This window comes from Hyla sarda, chromosome 11, assembly GCF_029499605.1.
Source record: "Hyla sarda isolate aHylSar1 chromosome 11, aHylSar1.hap1, whole genome shotgun sequence".
Lineage (NCBI taxonomy): Eukaryota > Metazoa > Chordata > Amphibia > Anura > Hylidae > Hyla > Hyla sarda.
Window position 1 is genome coordinate 22,839,268 of NC_079199.1, and position 18,255 is coordinate 22,857,522.

The window sequence follows — 18,255 nt, forward strand, 5'->3', positions numbered from 1 at the left end:
TTTTTTTTAAAAACGGAACACAATCTACTTGTCCCTTATGACCATCCACTTGTCCTGGTACATAAAATAATTTCAACCAAAATATGCCTGTAAATAAGGTCTTTATTAATAGAAACTTAATAGGCAGACCAGTATGTCACCCCATTAGGTGGATAGGGCCCCTGATAAGTAAGTCCGTCCATTAAGTAGGTAATCCCCCCTTCAGGTAGGTATGTCCCTTTATGAGGTAGGTACGTCCCCTCATCAGGTAGGCAGACATGAAGCGCTCCCCTAGTATGTAAATAGGGGCCCCAGATATATATGTCCCCCAGTTGGTAAAAAGGTAGGGCTCCCAGACAGAGCCCCAGATAGAAATGACCCCATTAGGTAGAGCTCCCCCAGTAGGTAGACAGGCCCCCAGATAGATATGACCCCCATCGCGTAGGCAGGGAAGGCTCCCATTTTAACAATTATACTCCCTAAGTCAGAGCTTTCCAAATGTATCATGGTGACGCCCTTACATAGTTTGGTGACACCCTCCTTGCTATACTGCCAATTGCATGCATCGCGTTGCGCGTCGACAATGCACAATGTAGTGCCAGTATCAGCATTAGAAAAGCTGCTACCATTCTATACCAGTTCATCTCCCCCCCCCCCTTATCACACCCTGTGCCATTATATTCCCCCTTCTTTGATGCTCCCTGTGCCATTATATTTCTGCCCCCCCTCCCCCTTGTGCCATTATATTTCAGCCCCCCTCCCCCTATGCCATTATATTTCAGCCCCCCTCCCCCCTATGCCATTATATTTCAGCCCCCCCTCACCCTGTGCCATTATATTTCAGCCCCCCCTCCCCCTGTGACATTATATTTCAGCCCCCCTCCCCCTCCTGTGCCATTATATTTCAGCCCCCCCTCCCCTGTGCCATTATATTTCAGCCCCCCCCCTGTGCCATTATATTTCAGCCCCCCTCCCCTGTGCCATTATATTTCAGCCCCCCCTACCCGTGCCATTATATTTCAGATCCCCCTCCCCCTGTGCCATTATATTTCAGTCCCCCTTCCCCCCCTGTTGCCATTATATTTCAGTCCCCCCTCCCCCCCATGCCATTGTATTTTACCCCCTCCCCCTGGTGCCATTATATTACAGCCCCCTCCCCCTGTGCCATTATATTTCAGCCCCCCTCCCCCTGTGCCATTATATTTCAGCCCCCCTCCCCCCTGGTGCCATTATATTTCAGCCCCCTCCCCTGTGCTATTATACTTCAGCCCCCCCTCCCCCCCTGTGCCATTATATTTCAGCCCCCCTCCCCCTGTGCCATTATATTTCAGCTGGCCGGTGCCCAGAACTGCATGTCCTGAGCGTTGGGCAATACAATTTCCACATCCCTGCAATAATAAGAATTCCTTTGTTTATATGGCGCCAACATATTCCCCAGTGTTGTACATAAATTGTCATCACTTGGTCACTGTCCCAATTTACCCTACTGGTATGTCTTGAAGAAGTGGTCTTCAAACTGTTGACCTCAAGATGTTGCAAAACTACAAATCCCAGCATGCCCGGACAGCCAAAGGCTGTCCGGGCATGCTGGTAGTTGTAGTTTAGCAACAGTTTAGAGACCTCTTTTTTAGGGGAAACTCCCCACCATGGGTGAGAACAGCGGCCCACCACCATCAGCAGAAAATTCCTAAGCAGATTTGCTGCAGACCCACTGAAGTCAATGGGTAGCAACATAACCTGCTGGCGAAATCCACAGAGGAATATGTACGTGTGAACTAAGGGGGGTGATTTAGCTTTGTTCTTTAAACCCCCATTTGCCAGGGACGTATGTCATGTGTATTTCTCCCACACGTATCAAAGAGGTGCACGTTCTTCATAAATGGCAGAAGCTTAAATTGCAGACAAGTTTCCGAGTGTGGTCCGGTCTGGCGTGAGATTGCGCAAAAATTTGACTTCCCTAATTTTTTTTGTGCGCTAAATAATAAAGCCACAGTTGATAAATCAATGACCCCTGCAAAAATCTAACCATGCCCAAGTTGTTTTGTTGAAAGAGTTGCTCAAAATTTTGCAACTTTTTCACCCACTGCACAAAAATTTGGGACAATTTGCCTAAAAAAACTAAACTAAAACAACAGGGTAAAACCAATGATAAATTCCCCCCTAAGTTACTACGCAATCTATATAACTACCTGGTGTGCAGACTGATATCTCAGTCACAAATAATGTCTTGGTGAGGTGTACCCTATGGGTCTGGCCCCCAAGTCTCAGTACCTGACCCGGAGAAGTATGCGCTACCTGAACAGTATTCTATTGGGACAATACCAGCCACTGGGTCACAACAGTTTCTCAGTTGGTTTGGGGATGTTCTCAGGAGGCCTTAGGGTGCAGCTTTAAAGGGGTATTCCGGGCAAAAAACATTTTATCCCCTATCCAAAGAATAGGGGATAAGACGTCTGATCGCGGGGGGCCCGCTGCTGAGACCCCCGCGATCTCCCTGCAGCACAGCTTTCTATGCGGGTGCTGAATCTCCAGTTTCCGAAACCTCCGGGTTTCCGGGACTGGGGATGTTATGCCACGCCCCCCTCCATTCATGTCTATGGGAGGGGGCGTGACGGCCATCACGCCCCCTCACATAGACATGAATGGAGGGGGCGTGGCGTGACGTCACATCCCATGTCCCGGAAACCTGGAGGTTTTCCGAAACTGGAGATTCAGCACCCGCATAGAAAGCTGTGCTGCAGGGAGATAGCGGGGGTCTCAGCAGCGGGCCCCCCCGCGATCAGACATCTTATCCCCTATCCTTTGGATAGGGGATAAAATGTTTTTGCCCGGAATACCCCTTTAAGTGGTTTTACATTGAAGATAAATAGGTCCAAACTGATGCCTTATATGAATTTAGGTATATTTCCCAATGTAAAAGTATTTCTCAAAATGTCCTGATTGAGACATATATTCTTAATATTTCCCCATGTTGCTTTACAGTTTTGCCCTGAGGCGACAGACTTAAAGGGGTACTTCGGTGGAATTTTTTTTTTTTTCTAATCAACTGGTGCCAGAAAGTTACACAGATTTGCAAATTACTTCTATTAAGCTATCTTAATCATTCCAGTACTTATCAGCTGCTGTATGCTCCAGAGGAAGTTGAGTTGTTCTTTTCTGTCTAGCCACAGTGCTCTCTGCTGACACCTCTGTCCATTTCAGGAACTGTCCAGAGCAGGAGAGGTTTTCTATGGGGATTTGCTCCTACTATGGACAGTTCCTGACACAGACAGAGGTGGCAGCAGAGAGCACTGTGGTCAGACAGAAAAGAACTACAAAACTTCCTCTTTAGTATACAGCAGCTGATAAGTACTGGAAGGATTAAGATTTTTTTAATAGAAGTAACTTACAAATCTGTGTAACTTTCCGGAGCCAGTTGATATGAATTTTTTTTTTCCACCGGAGTACCCCTTTAAGGCATCTACTGAGACGTTCGCACATGCTCAGTTCAACATGTTGCTCGTTAGTCTCTACAGTGTATGCAAACAAGGGGGATTGTGGGGAAATTAGTGCTCTGTTGCCAGGCAACAATATGGCCCAGGAAGTGATCAGATTCATGGGGGAGAATAACATGGATGTAGGGCGTTTTACCTACAAAAACCGCACACTTGAGCTCCTTTACATATATGTATGTGGTACACATTAGATTTTTTTTGCTTTGTGGCAAAACCTTTTTATTTTATTTTTTTATTTATCTTTTTTTTTTAGTTTTTGCCTTTTAAAATTGTGGTAACTGTGACATCCACATTAAAGACACATCAAGATGAGTTAACTATGACCGACATCATAAAATACTGCTGTGTGGATTAAAGGGGCTGTCTGGCAAAAAGTATTTTTCTATAAAGTTGTTCCCTGTAGCCTCTGGTATTTTGGCTCTCCGTCTTTGGTGAACTCCACGTCCTAGTGCACAAGGCAATGGGACATGTTGGAAGTAGGTTGAAATTTGTTTATTTCTTACATGCAACGCGTTTCTGGAAGAACCCTTTCATCAGGCAATGCAATGGGAACACTTTCTTACATGCGACGCGTTTCTGGGAAGAACCCTTTCATCAGGCAATGCCTGATGAAAGGGTTCTTCCCAGAAACGCGTCGCATGTAAGAAATAAACAAATTACAACCTACTTCTAACATGTCCCATTGCCTTGTGCACTTTACCATTTAGCAGCGCGACTACAGCTTCCAGTCTTCCTCCACCTTGCTTGATTGAATCTACCACGCCGTGCTCCTCGGCTTTGAGAAGCCGCAGCAGCTACATCACATCCACGCCATTGTAAGTGTTGTGCCTGGAATTTGCACAACCATACCAGGTGAGCGAATCCACGATCTCTACTCTTTAAAGTCTCCCGGTGATCCCGCACAAGGAAGCGCTTTGCGTTTTTTTCATTTGCTGAGAGGGAAGACCGCAGCGGCAAGTGCTTCTCTGAGCGGCAATGTGACATATTCGGCCCCAGAATTAAGAAGTGAAGTTCTGGAACACAGGGGCTGGGGTCTGTGTGAAACATTGCAACACAGCCAATCAATGGCCGCAGCGGTTTCCTGCCTTATCCACTGATTGGCTAAGCAACACTCTGACGTATCAGGCCCAAGCACCAGGAAGTGCAGCGTGATGGAAGGTGGGAGCAGCAATACTGGAGGCTACGGGGACCGGGGGAGGTCAGTACAGTTTTTCTTAACTTTAAGCAGCTTGTGCATATTTTTAATGGTAACGATAGAAATGTCCATAAATTTGTTTGATATATGTTTGCATATTGGTAATTCGAAGGGCACCGCAGCAAAATAAAACGGTGACTAAAAAATGACCCAGTACCAATAAGTAGCAATAGTACCATATATCGGGGAACAAAGTACACAACCCACAAAAAAAGAACAATGGGGGAGATTTATCAAAACTTGTGCAGAGGAGGACTGGTGCAGTTGCCCATAGCAACCAATCAGATTGCTTCTTTCATTTTTAAAAAGGCCTGGGAAAAATGAAAGAAGCAATCTGATTGGTTGCTATGTACAACTGCACCAGTCCTCCTTCTAGACAGGTTTTGATAGATCTCCCCCCAATGTTCTTGCACCTGAGTGGCCCTCCTCAACCTCTGGGCCCCACAGAAGCTGCTCTGGATATAGTGACGCTCATGTTTAAACAACTGAGATGCATACAAAGAAGCCCCGATTATAGCGTGTGTACAAAAATCCCACAAGGAACATAAAATGGTCATATCCTTTCAACAATAGTGCCTCAATACCGCTCGCAGACAACATTTCAGGTCTCTCGGATATTGTAGTAGTTTCTGAAAAGTCATTTCACCCCATCAAAAAAAAAAAAAAAAAAACACGGAGAACGATAGCACTGAAGATTTGTATTCATTTCAATTAGATATGCTGACAACAATACTATACATTCGGAACTAGTCCCATGACTAGCAAAGAGCATGTAGCAAGAGTTGGGTGTTTTTTTTTCCCGTTTTTTTTGGCTGAAAGAAGGATACCTCTCACTTGTAAAGAAGCTAAACAAACAGAGGCTCTGAGGCCCCTCTCAATTCCAAAATACTGTCCCTTTTGTACTCAAATACATAGTGAATAACAACAAAATAAAAAAAAAGGTTTCCAGCGTTCCTCGAGAGACTGATCCAAAGAGAATAAGCAGGAGGCAAAAAAAAAAACAAAAAACCTAGCAATGAAAAAGAGAAAAAAAAAACAGAAAACCACAAACGTGGAACTTCAATTAATTTAAAGCTTCAATCAGTAAAGGATAAATCCGTCACAGATCTAATTACTAAGGCTCTCGGAAGGCCAGGGACAAGACGCCAATCTCGTGGCTGTTTGAACAGCGTGATGAACTGGGGAACGATGGATATCAAGTCATTTTGTTTAATTTATAAATGGATTTTCCCCTAATGCTTGAATTATCGTCAGAGCACAATGAAGGAGAGGGGGAGCACAGGGCTACGGCTGATCCCCCCCTTCCTGTACCATTTTCTGGGATGGAAGCAATGAGCTCTAAGCTTATTTCACAGATATGTCTGAGCCTTATCTTACAGAATTCCGCTGGCCAAGTAAAGAAAAGGGTGGTTATTAATGGCACATATTCAGATCGGGACGTTGTTACCAGTGGGGTACCACAGGGGGCAGCAGTGGGCCCTGTTATCTGTAATATATTCAATATTGACCTTGTAGAAGGATTGAACAGTAAAATATCAATTTTAAGTCATTAAAAGGAACCCATCATGTAAAAAACGCTGTCCAGTCTAAAGAGCACCGTGTTTTAGAGAAAAATTAGCTGGGCAGACAGATATATATATATATATATATATATATATATACACACATACCGTATATACTGGAGTATAAGCCGACCCGAATATAAGCCGAGGCCCCTAAACCCAGGAAAAGTTATTGACTCGACTATAAGCCTAGGGTGGGAAATACATCATCCCCCCATGTAATCATCCAGACCCTCGTCATTAACACCCCCGTCATTAACAACCCTTTCATCATCACCGCCTGTCAATCCAGTGGTCTTCTACCTGCGTACCTCCAGATGTTTCAAAACTACAACTCCCAGCATGCCCGGACAGCCATCGGCTGTCCGGGCATGCTGGGAGTTGTAGTTTTGAAACATCTGGAGGTCCGCAGGTAGAAGACCACTGCGGCCTTTGTCATCATCCAGTCCAAACCCCCCCCCCCCTTTTGTTTTGTACTCACCTCCCCTCGGAAGGAAGGGTGAGCTGGTCCGGGCCATCCATGTTGCAGGGACCATTCGGTGGGGAGGGTTAGTCGTTCCGGGCTGTCCATCTTCACCGGGGGGGGGGGGGGGGGGGGGGGCCCTCTTCTCCGCTCCGGGCCCGGCCCCAGACTAGTGACGTTGCCTTGACGACGCACAGGGACGTTCATCCTTGCGCATGAACGTCCCTGTGCGTTGTCGTCAAGGAAACGTCACTAGTCCGGGCCCAGAGTGGAGAAGAGGACCAGCTCATCCTTCCTTCCCACCGAGGGGAGGTGAGTACAAAACAAAAGGGGGGGGGGGGGGGTCTGGATGACGACGAAGGCCGCAGTGGTCTTCTACCTGCGGACCTCCAGATGTTTCAAAATTACAACTCCCAGCATGCTCGAACAGCCGATGGCTGTCGGGGCATGCTGGGAGTTGTAGTTTTGCAACATCTGGAGGAACGCAGGTTGAAGACCACTGAACAGGCGGAGAGTTCACTCGAGTATAAGCCGACGGGGGTGCTTTCAGCACGAAAAATCGTGCTGAAAAACTCGGCTTATACTCAAGTATATATTGTATATATATATATATATATATATATATATATATATATATATATATATATTATATATATATATATATATATATATATATATATTTGTGGGAAAAATTCTGCAGACTTATTTCATTTAAACCTCTGTGTATGGGCTTAAGAGTTCGGTGGACGGTCCTAATCAAGGTGAAGACTCGGAAGGATGCTGAAATCCCATCCAAATGCCTCCAACTGGTTAATAAATATGCCCCACTATATCATGTTCTCTTTACTAGTCAAAAGTGTCCAATTTTTTTTTTTAATAAAATGTGGATGGCCTCATCACTCGTGACACCTGGGGGGAAGAGAGAGGGTACTTGTATAGATATGTGTATTTGTGTTGGTAGATTTTGTGGGAACCTTTCTGGACCTAAGGTCCTTTCGTTCTGTGTGATTGGGGGCCAAAAGTCTTGGCCCAAGTGTGGGTCTAATGACTCGAATTGAAGGCATCAAAGATCCCTATGATGTGGTAAATTTGGATCATCAGACCTTCAATCGGATCAGGACTTGAGGCTGTATTAAACCCGGCTGAAACTGGCCTAAGGCCTTTACTGAAAATGAATGTGCCCTTCATCAGGCCTGTATTACAGCTTCCCATAATATCTCATCTGCTTGACTTCACTTCTCAAATAGTCAGCAAAACATCTGAATATAAAGAGGAACATACAAGTTTATAAATAGAATCATGTCTCACGTTGGTCACAGTTAGTAAACTTACCCGGCTCTGGGGTCTCAGACTGTGAGGATGATGAAGCTGAGCTGGCACCATCATCATTGGCACTCTGTGAGAGAAGTCCACGCCCTGGGGGAAGTTTCATACCAAGTTGCTCTGCCATCTCCACATGGTCCCCTGGATGAACATAGTCAAACATGCTGCTTCCTGTCAGCTCCACCTGCAAAGTATAATAAAACGTTGGTCATAATTTGACAACTCAATATTAAAAGGGCATGAAAAAATATTCATATTGGTGAAGTAAAATAAGACAATGATGTCATTTCCTGGTGGTGTAACCCTCAGTTATTTCCCGCACTGTAGCACATAGTGGCAGCTTTATAGTAAATATAGGTTATAGAGGCATAAAACTTAGATGTACGTGGTCAGGATTAGGTACTGAGTAACATATTCATTCTATTATTTTTTCTTGTGGGATCTTACAGGTACACTTTCCATACAACCTATGATAAACGTATATAAGTATATTAACGGCCCGTACAAAAAATATGGAGAAAAACTGTTCCAGGTTAAACCCCCCCAAAGGACGAGGGGGCACTCCCTCCGTCTGGAGAAGAAAAAGTTTAGTCTCAAGGGGCGACACACCTTCTTTACCATGAGAACTGTGAACTTATGGAACGGTCTACCTCAGGAACTGGTCACAGCAGAAAAAATTAACAGCTTTAAAACAGGATTAGATACATTCCTGGACCAGAATAACATTAATGCTTATGAAGAAATATAAAATCCCATCCCTTCCCCAATATCGCGCCACACCCCTACCCTTCAATTCCCTGGTTGAACTTGATGGACATATGTCTTTTTTCGACCGTACTAACTATGTAACCTAAAATAAAAATGAAAAGTCTATTGATTTTGGAGACAGCCTTACTGAACTTTCAAAACTACGATATGTGAAATGACACATTTGAAAGTATTAAAAGGGTTATTTTTCCCTGCAAACCAGTTCTGCTTTATATATAAATTTACATTTTCATTCACTTTTTGGGTGCAAGAAAACCACCACTTTCTCCATAGGACTTTATTAAAAAGTTAGCTTTGTTTCATCTCTACAATCTATACGATTGGCTGTGGGTGCTCTGCTTTCGTTCTATACTTGTACCCTGCCCATGTGACTCTCCCCTGCAAACTACCTTGTATCTCCTCTCTCTGTCTCTACAGCCTAAGTGTGTTGTCCTCCATGGATTGCCTCCTCCCCCCGTCCACAATCTGGACGGGTGTGCCATTAACATCAAGATATTTGTATCCATCTAGTTCATACAATTCTATGCCTGAAAATTGTATAGAATCATATTTTTAGACATATCAATTGACTTCTATTGTCAAATAGTATCCAGCAAATGCACTCATTTTAGGCGATTTACATTTTTTTTCACCTGATTTTTTGTTGGATGGAAAATCTTCATTGACCACGATTTTTCACCCCAATTCAAAAACAGACTTAAAGTGGTACTCCGGTCAACTGATGCCAGAAAGTTAAACAGATTTTTTAATTACTTCTATTTAAAAATCTTAATCCTTCCAGTACTTATCAGCTGCTGTATACTACAGAGGAAGTTATTTTCTTTTTGAATTTCCTCTCTGTCTGACCACAGTGCTCTCTGCCAACACCTCTGTCCATGTTAGGAACTGTCCAGAGCAGGAGAGGTTCGCTATGGGGATTTGCTACTGCTCGGGACAGTTCCTGACATGGACAGAGGTGTCAGCAGAGAGCACTGTGGTGAGACAGTAAAGAAATTCAAAAAGAAAAGAACTTCCTCTGTAGTATACAGCAGCTGATAAGTACTGGGAGGATTAAGATTTTTAAATAGAAGTAATTTACAAATCTGTTTAACTTTCTGGCACCAGTTGATTTAAAAAAAATTGTGTTCCACCGGAGTACCCTGTTAAATTGTATGTGTGTTTTTTAACAGTCCAGTGTAGAAGAATCAGCACAGGATAGTCACCAGTGAGGTGCACGTTATCCACCCGCTTGCCAAACACTGGGTTTAATCCATAATCCCCACTCCAGGATACAGCACCAGTCACCAGGTCCGGTTTGATTGCAGAAAGGCTTACTAGCCGAAACGTCGCATTTGTGTATGCTCTGATGCAATACATTTTAAAGCCTGCAATCAAACCGGACCAGGTGACTGGTGCTGTATCCTGGAGTGGGGATTATGTTTTTTTTTTTTAACATAACTTTCTATGTAAAGTATACAGAATCTGTTTAATCGTACATTATTATTATTATGTTTTACACATGCGCTATAGCTTTGGAATTGTCTAGAAAGATTGAAAAAAAAAAAAAAAAGTGGACGCATTAAAAATAAATAAATAAACGTGACGTGAGTGTGGCCTACCAGAGCCAGAAATAAGCCAGTCTGACAGATTTATCCTATCTTTCTCTAATAGTAGGGAATTTCCTAATTTCTAGCTTAATGGTAGGACATTTCTAAAAAAGATGAACAAATAAACCATAAAAAAAAAAAAGAATACAGTGCAATGATGTCCCTTGTGCATTTGGAAAATAGATGTATGACATGAAAAAATCAATAGAAGAAGGGTAAGGGTGATCTTATTGACCACAGATAGTGCTTGCCATTTACTGCTAGTTTTGGGCTGCCATTGTTTGAAGGTACAAGTCCAGCCAGGCATATAAAAGTCAATTAAAAACACTAGTTGTGCATACCGACTAAGTGTATGATCACTATAACTTGAGCAGTAGGTAGTACTAATGAAATATATAGCATTGCAGTTTATTGATGTGGCAAAAAACCCAGGTACAAGACCCCAGTGTGACTCCAGCTTCATAGTTATGCCCCTATCTGAGAATACCCAATGCCTAGTAGTTCAGTAGAATAGGCCTGTGTACTTATTATTTATACAATAGCTAAATTCTGAGAATGTGACAGGATACACAGGGTTAATCTTGCCATTTGTAATTTACCTTTACTACCATTATCATGTTTTTCTTTTACGTGGTTGCTAAGGGTTAACCATACAGCGTTATAGTAGGAAATATTTGTTGTATTAAGAAATCAGAATGACGGTTCCTCCGCTACTACCCAAGCCTCTTCCCGGGTCTGTATGTTTCTCCACTTGGCTCGTAGTTATTAATTTACAGAATCAACGCTGGGAACAGCTTTTGTGATCTCATATTAAATTTCCCCCTGAATCCGCCCCGTGGCAAAAATTACTCACATCGTTAAAAAATATTTAATTAGGCTGCAGTTTATAGCGGGCTCGCTGGGGAGATGCCAGAATTAATGTGATTTGCATGAATTCCAGGGCCCTTTTTTCCTGGCGGAGAGGAGTTGGGAATTTGTTTTTTATCGAGGTCGCTGACACAGACAAGGACGGAGGTTTCTGAAACGCACAGAGACACCAGAGAATGAATCCCACCGCAACCGAGGCTTAAACAACAGATTACGGGTCTCTTCCCACCTGACTCACATCTTCACCTTTTCTATATTGCTTTGCTTAATACCGCCTGCTGGTTCTCTCCCCATCTTGTGGGGATATTTAACCTGATGCTCCATTCTTAAAGACTAACCATAATGAAAAGTGAGATAAAAGATTAGCCACAACGACGACCTTGCTCCACCTACAGACGTTCCTGAGATCCTTCTCTGCTCCTACCCTCAATCATGGTCCTAGTCTTAAAAACCGCTCAACCTTTCAACCTTTTCTTAGATCCTCTTCGGCTATTATAAAGCCATATTTAGGCAGGGAACCCCTCGATGCAATGATATTTCATGCACAGTCAGCTGGTCTTCCATCTATAAGGAACGGAAACAGCAGACGCTCGATTTGTAGACACCGGCAGTGCCAGCCTCTTCACCCTCTACGGCGCCAGTCCTGACGTGAAGACAATGTCAGATTCATATTTTCGGGCAGATCTTATTCTACACCTTTGTGGTTTACTAAGGCAGATTTTTTTTTTTTTTTTACTGGTCCGGGTTTTTACTAATTTCGCTTAAACAAATAATAATATAGAATGAAACACGGGGGACAAAAGGCAAAGAGGAAACAAAATCAAGAGATTGTTCGTTTATTTCTTTAAACAGGCAATTAATGGCAAAGGAGAAATCGCAGCCGGCACGTGACCAACATACGTTGTGCTGATTGGTAAAGGAGAGAGGGGTTGCTTAGCAACCAGTAATGGAATAATTGAAGGAATATTCCTTCATCTGCTAGACAGGTTTGGAAATTGATAGATTAAAACACTGGCTATGTATAAACACGGATGATTATGTATCGCAACTATTAGGTATTATACGGGGAAGGCGCTTCCAGGCGGTATAGTTTTATACAAAGTTTTACAAAGGCAGATCTCGGAAAAATTCACAAGCTAATGTATACTTTTCCATCAGTTGATTCATACAGAGTTTTTTTTTATTTCTTTTTTTTGGATACCTCAATTTAAGAGGAACCCAGTCTGTGTAGTAGATAAGGTCTGGACATTATGAGACAAACATTTTCAAAGGAGGAGGAAATAGAAGATGTAGGAGAAGGAGAAAACCAAAAATGGGTTAACCAACCAACTTAACAATATTCAAAAAATCATGAGAAACCAGAAAACATTTGAAGATGATTATAGAAGAAGTCTTCAAGGTTAAAGAGTTCTAAAGTGTTATCTTGTGGTAGACCTTCCACTTCAGAGGCTACTTTCTTTAAAAAGAACCGGTGTCTCATCCTCCTCCTTACCAGAGGTGTTGGAATGCAACCAAAAAGAAACAGACATATTTCAGAAGTGCAGTTTCATTAGAAATCTCTTGTTGGGTGATGATTTATACCTGAGAGGGATGGAACTTGGAACTCGGACAAAGGCATCACGGGATGTCAGAGGATGGCAGGAGTCATCCTTCACTTGGGATGGACAGTGACATATGAGAGGACCTGACTTTGACAAGGGGATTTAGAGCTGGGTGACAGTCGCCTCCCACCCATTCTCTCAAATTAAACTCTATCCTGCCAGAAACACAAAAGTACGTGTCCCTGACATTTGGTTATTACAAAGAGATGACATGCCCCGGTGCATTGTACAGTAAGCAGAAGAAAAATATTATCGTCAGGTGAAAAGTGCCCAAAAATAAGTGTAACATTTTGAACCAGTTATAATAGAGGCATCCTTTACGATACCTGGCACCTGTGCCTACATGAACATTACAGCTTAGCTTCATGTAGAAAGGCATGCATGCATGCATAATATGGGCATCGATGGAGAACATACGGATTAATCCGGCTACACTGATCCTCAGCTGAGCCGGGGTAGAACCGCTCCAGGATGCTCACACTTTCTTGCCTCTGTAGGCTGCATCTATTGACTCTCTTCCCGCAGACGTTTAGTAATCCACGTTGACTGTTTGTCTTAATATTGCTCTCCATTTTTCAGTACAGGGGAATTATGCAGTTTAGATGTCTGTATATTAAAAAAGGATTTAATTAAATCTGGTGCCTTGAACACCCCCCAGCACATGCGGATTCAGGCTATAATGATAAATTTACTTCCTATTTATTACCATGCACAGGGGACCTGCTAGCTACCTCCTCCCGCTCCTAACTTTCCAAAATTCACATTCTCTGCATATTACCATAATATTCATTATCCCAACAAGGCATAAAATGTGACTTCCCACGAGTGCAATACCTAATTCCTCAAAAAGAGACAAAGATAGCAACATAATCATTGAATTACAACTTTTTACATCTGTTCATTTTGTCGGAATATAAATTCTGTTGTTCTGCAGGAAACTGGGAGAGATTGGAGGGCCCCATATAGTTGTAATAGTAACAGCCCTTTGTGTAAACCATCCTTGTTACAACAGTGTCTCGTATTGTTTTATTTGCAGCTATTATCTCTATTGTTGTATTGATACTGTGTTCATATGAAAGAATTAAATGTTTTTTTTATTATCATGGACATGTTGATATATTGTAAAAATCTGACATTGTCTTAAAATGATCCAAACATTCCTAAGATATAAGCCTTTTTGTTATTATAAAAATAAAGCTCAAGTGCTCAGGGGGCTTAACCCATCATGGAAATAGCCCAGGTATGTCCAGGCCATGTCCTTTTTATTACCACATCCTGACCCACTTGCATCCACCTACTCAATTTGACTGACAGTCTCTAGGTAAAGAGGACATGGGATGGACTAACTTGAGCGCTTGTCACACTGGTTAACACCCCCTTGGCTTTTGAGCCTCATTTGAATAATAATAATAATAAAAAGCCTTATATCTCAGCGACTGAAAAGGGCTGTAGTGATAAAAAAAAAAAGGTATGTCCAGAATCCTGATAAGAAGTCTTATCTATATGTCTCCCTGCTGTAAGGTCCACTTTCAAATGTGGGATAACCCCTTTAATAAAGAGGTGGCGGCACACGTTACTGCTTGATTTGCTTTTTTCATAATTCCTAGAGACCTAAATAGAGATAGTGTGGCCTGAAACAATACTTCACAAGTCAGGTGTTGAAAGGGAGCTTGTCTGTGCTTCAATGGGTGTAGCGACCACTGGGTGGGAGAGATCATTCTCCACAGGGCTGCAGGGAATTGAAGTTTCAAGCACAGCACACCTGGAAGGGAGTGTGTTGCAATAAGTGGGGTGGTTAATGTGTGGAAGTGAGATACGTCATCTTTCACCTAGAAACAAGGGATCCTGGGGATTTTAGTTGGAAGGAGGACACAGGAAACAGACAACAAGAAATAGCCAGTTCACACAAACAAGCCAGCAGCGTGATGGGGGACACAGGACAAGGCCATTTACCACCAACCCTAGCACAGATTCTTGTCCATCAATGGCTGACAGGTAATTAGTAAAGTCACCTTATGTTGGATTAACCCATTTAAATACGGCTTCATTGGTGCTCAAGATGCTGCAATATGACAGGGGGAAGGAGGAGGAGTAATTATGCCATAGGATTATACATGGCTAACCTCAGTTTACGATACATGGATGGTTCTCACAGGGGTGGACGTCCACCATGCATCATGTGATGACATAGGTGTGTGCTGCCTTTGGATGGCACATCCTGTTGGTTTGCCACGTGCACTCACGGGATGACTTCTAGACTGCTGAGATCACAGTGCTTAGCAGGTTATTTTAAAAAAATCAAATTAATAGATTGCACTTAGTTTAATTGGTTGTATTGGAAACAAGGAAATTAGAAAACAAGGGAATTTTATTATATTTTTTTTTTCATAGCATCCCACAGACGTCTTAACAGACATGTAGCTGAACAGAATGTTAACAGTGATGCATTAACGTGTACAGTGCACAACTGCCTACGTAAAAGCATACGTGCAGCCATAAATCTGCGGAAAAATGATTCATACATACGGCAGCTCCAGTGTATGTGTGTTACGACGGATGATATATGTGTGTACAGAGCTGTCTCTGGCTGGCAAGTCTAACTGTTTGTTTTCACATGCTGAGCTGGGTATAATATTCTCAGCTTGAATCTTTATTACCCATCTGGCACAGGCCGTGCCTGGTATCATTCACTCCATTTACACAAACAAATATCAGGGCTGAGCATCCATGGCACAAGGGGCTGAAGCTACCACACCTTCCGAGACTGCAGCTACCGGGAACCAGCATGGTGGCCGGGGGAGGGGGGGGGGGGGCCGCGGTATTTCAGGTCACCACTAAATTCTGCTTTTATGTAGAGATCTTTGAAATTGCACCTCTAATTCTGTGATTTACAACACTGCAGAAAATGACGGCGGTCTATAAATCAATATTAATAACAACAGTGTTGCCGTGACGATAAAGCAAACAAAATCAGAAACCGGCAGAAAAGGACACTTTTAAAAGAGGTCAGAAGTTTTTTTTAATTTAATATAAATAGCGGTCTTCAAACTGTTGACCTCAAGCTGTTGCAAAACTCCAACTCCCAGCATGCCCGGAGAGCCAACGGCTGTCATCGCTCTGTGCACCAGATGTCTGGGGGGCCACAGCCGAGATCGCCGCGGAGGTCCCCAATGGCGGGACCCCCGCGATCAGACATCTTATCCCCTATCCTTTGATAGGGAATAAGATGTCTAGGGGCGGAGTACTCCTTTAAACCCACCAGCATCACCCACAATATTGTGTTGGTACTGCCTGTAAGTGCAGGTGACGCTGTTCGAAATGGTCTTCACCTTATCCTCCTAGGTGCAGCCATTTCCGAGATATCCTTACAAAGCCCAATATGTAAATGAAGGTATTGGTGCACTTGGGGGCATTCCTAACCCCGAGATTTACTGGTTCTTCTGCCCGGTCAGTATTGTGTCCTGAAACGCCCCCCAAGGAATAGTCATGCTTTTCCTTTTCTGCACATAGATCCTGCGCATGTGCAGTTCTGGCTGGCCCTGCCTGGAGATCTGAGCGCGCAAACACGGGATCTCAGCAAGTAGCCTCTATGTGCAGAAGAGGAAAAGCATAAATATTCATTAGGGGCATTTCATTACCGGCCCGAAAGTAGAACCAGTGCAACGTGTGGCTAGGGAACACCCTAAGTGCACCAAGATCTGCATTTACATATTGGGATTTGTAATGATATATCGGGAATATCTGCACCTAAAAGAATAAGGAAAAGATCATTTTGATCAGTGTCAACAGGTAATAATAGCAGGATAGTGAGTGTATAGATCTATACATAGATAGATACATAGATAGATAGTGCGTGTATAGATCTATACATAGATAGATACATAGATAGATAGTGCGTGTATAGATCTATACATAGATAGATACATAGATAGATAGTGCGTGTATAGATCTATACATAGATAGATACATAGATAGATAGTGCGTGTATAGATCTATACATAGAAGGATCCCTTTAAGGCATCTCTATAGCCAACCAGTACTCTATACTGATAAGTGTTAAGAACCCAAAAACCGCCATCTACAGATGGGTGACTTCCTATTGGAGGAAACGCTGGTTTGAATAGTATATGATCATTTTCTTCCTTATGGAGGAGAGCAAAGTATTATATATAGTTAAAAATAGACCACCGTATTTTGTAAAATATCTGTATCTTGTACAAAACTACATATAATAGGGACAATGGTCCTTAAACCTCCAGCGGTTGGCTGTCCGGGCATGCTGGGAGTTGTCGTTTTGTAACAGCTGGAGTTCTGGCCGCAGTTTGGAGACCACTGTACTGGGGAATCCAAAATGAATAGCTGGTTAAAGGATCCAGGTGCAATACCTGTAATCAGATGAAATAATTAACCCATAATGGGTAAATGAATAAAAAGACCAGCCCCATTAAGAGCATGGCACCTGTAGGCCCCCAAATGAATAAACAAATGGACAAAAGGGTTTGGCTAGTATTTGGAAAGGAATACTGTAGTGCAAAATAACTTATCCCCTATTCGAAGGATAGGGCTTAAGTTATAGATTGTGGGGGTCCGACTGCTGGGGCCCCCGTGATCTTCTGTATGGGGCCTGGCAGTCCGCATGAAGGGAGTGTTCCGTCCCTACTTGATGGGATGGCTGACACGCCCCCTCCATGTATCTCTATGGGATACATGGGGCGCGTGTCAGCCACTGTGTCATGCTGGGAATGGACATGCCCCCTCCTGCCGACTGCCAGGGGCTCCATACAGGAGATTGGGGGGGGGGGGGGGGGGGTTAGGGGCCTTCGGATAGGGGATAAATTATTTTGCACCACAGTATTCCTTTAAGGAGGGCAAATTTGCATTATTTTCTTGTACATATAAGTATCATATATTGTTAAAAATGGACCACCATATTTTGTGATAAATGTTATTTTTTATTTTTTTTTGTCATACCCGGATTAATTAGATAAACTGATTGGAAGTCAGAGGAGAGGACATGTAGATTGAGAAAGAAAGGTGACACGAGAGAAGGAGCAAAAGGTTAATGAATGGAGACAAAGAAATGAGAAAGTGATAAAATGACAGCGAAGGGTGAGTAAGCGCTTAGCACCGGTGATGAGAGGTGACGGTAGGTGTGGACCGGATTATATAAGGAGGAGGAATGACTATGCAGGAGTAGAAGGTGAAGGGTGAGGACAGTGGGTGCCCAAGCGATGATAGAAGGTGAAGGAATGATGACAGAAGGTAAGAGAGCATAGCGATAGAGAGGTGGGAGCATAGCGGCTGCATTTGCCATTGAATGAGTGCAGCTGAGCTTTTCATTTCGGTGTGAGCCCTGCGGTCTGTTTAGAGCAGGTCGATACACTTGTCTGAGGCAGAGAATGGATTAGCACATCATT

At 43.1% G+C, this 18,255-nt stretch overlaps 1 protein-coding gene across 10 annotated transcripts in view; it reads right to left on the reverse strand.

Moving 5' to 3' along the window:
* Nucleotides 1-18,255, reverse strand: part of NPAS3 (neuronal PAS domain protein 3) — a 464,246-nt gene that overhangs the window by 62,965 nt on the left and 383,026 nt on the right. For all 10 annotated transcript variants that reach the window (XM_056547020.1, XM_056547019.1, XM_056547023.1 and 7 more), the window contains one exon: nucleotides 8,026-8,200. In XM_056547020.1, coding sequence (XP_056402995.1) covers nucleotides 8,026-8,200 — 175 coding nt within the window. The remainder of the gene's footprint in view (nucleotides 1-8,025; nucleotides 8,201-18,255) is intronic.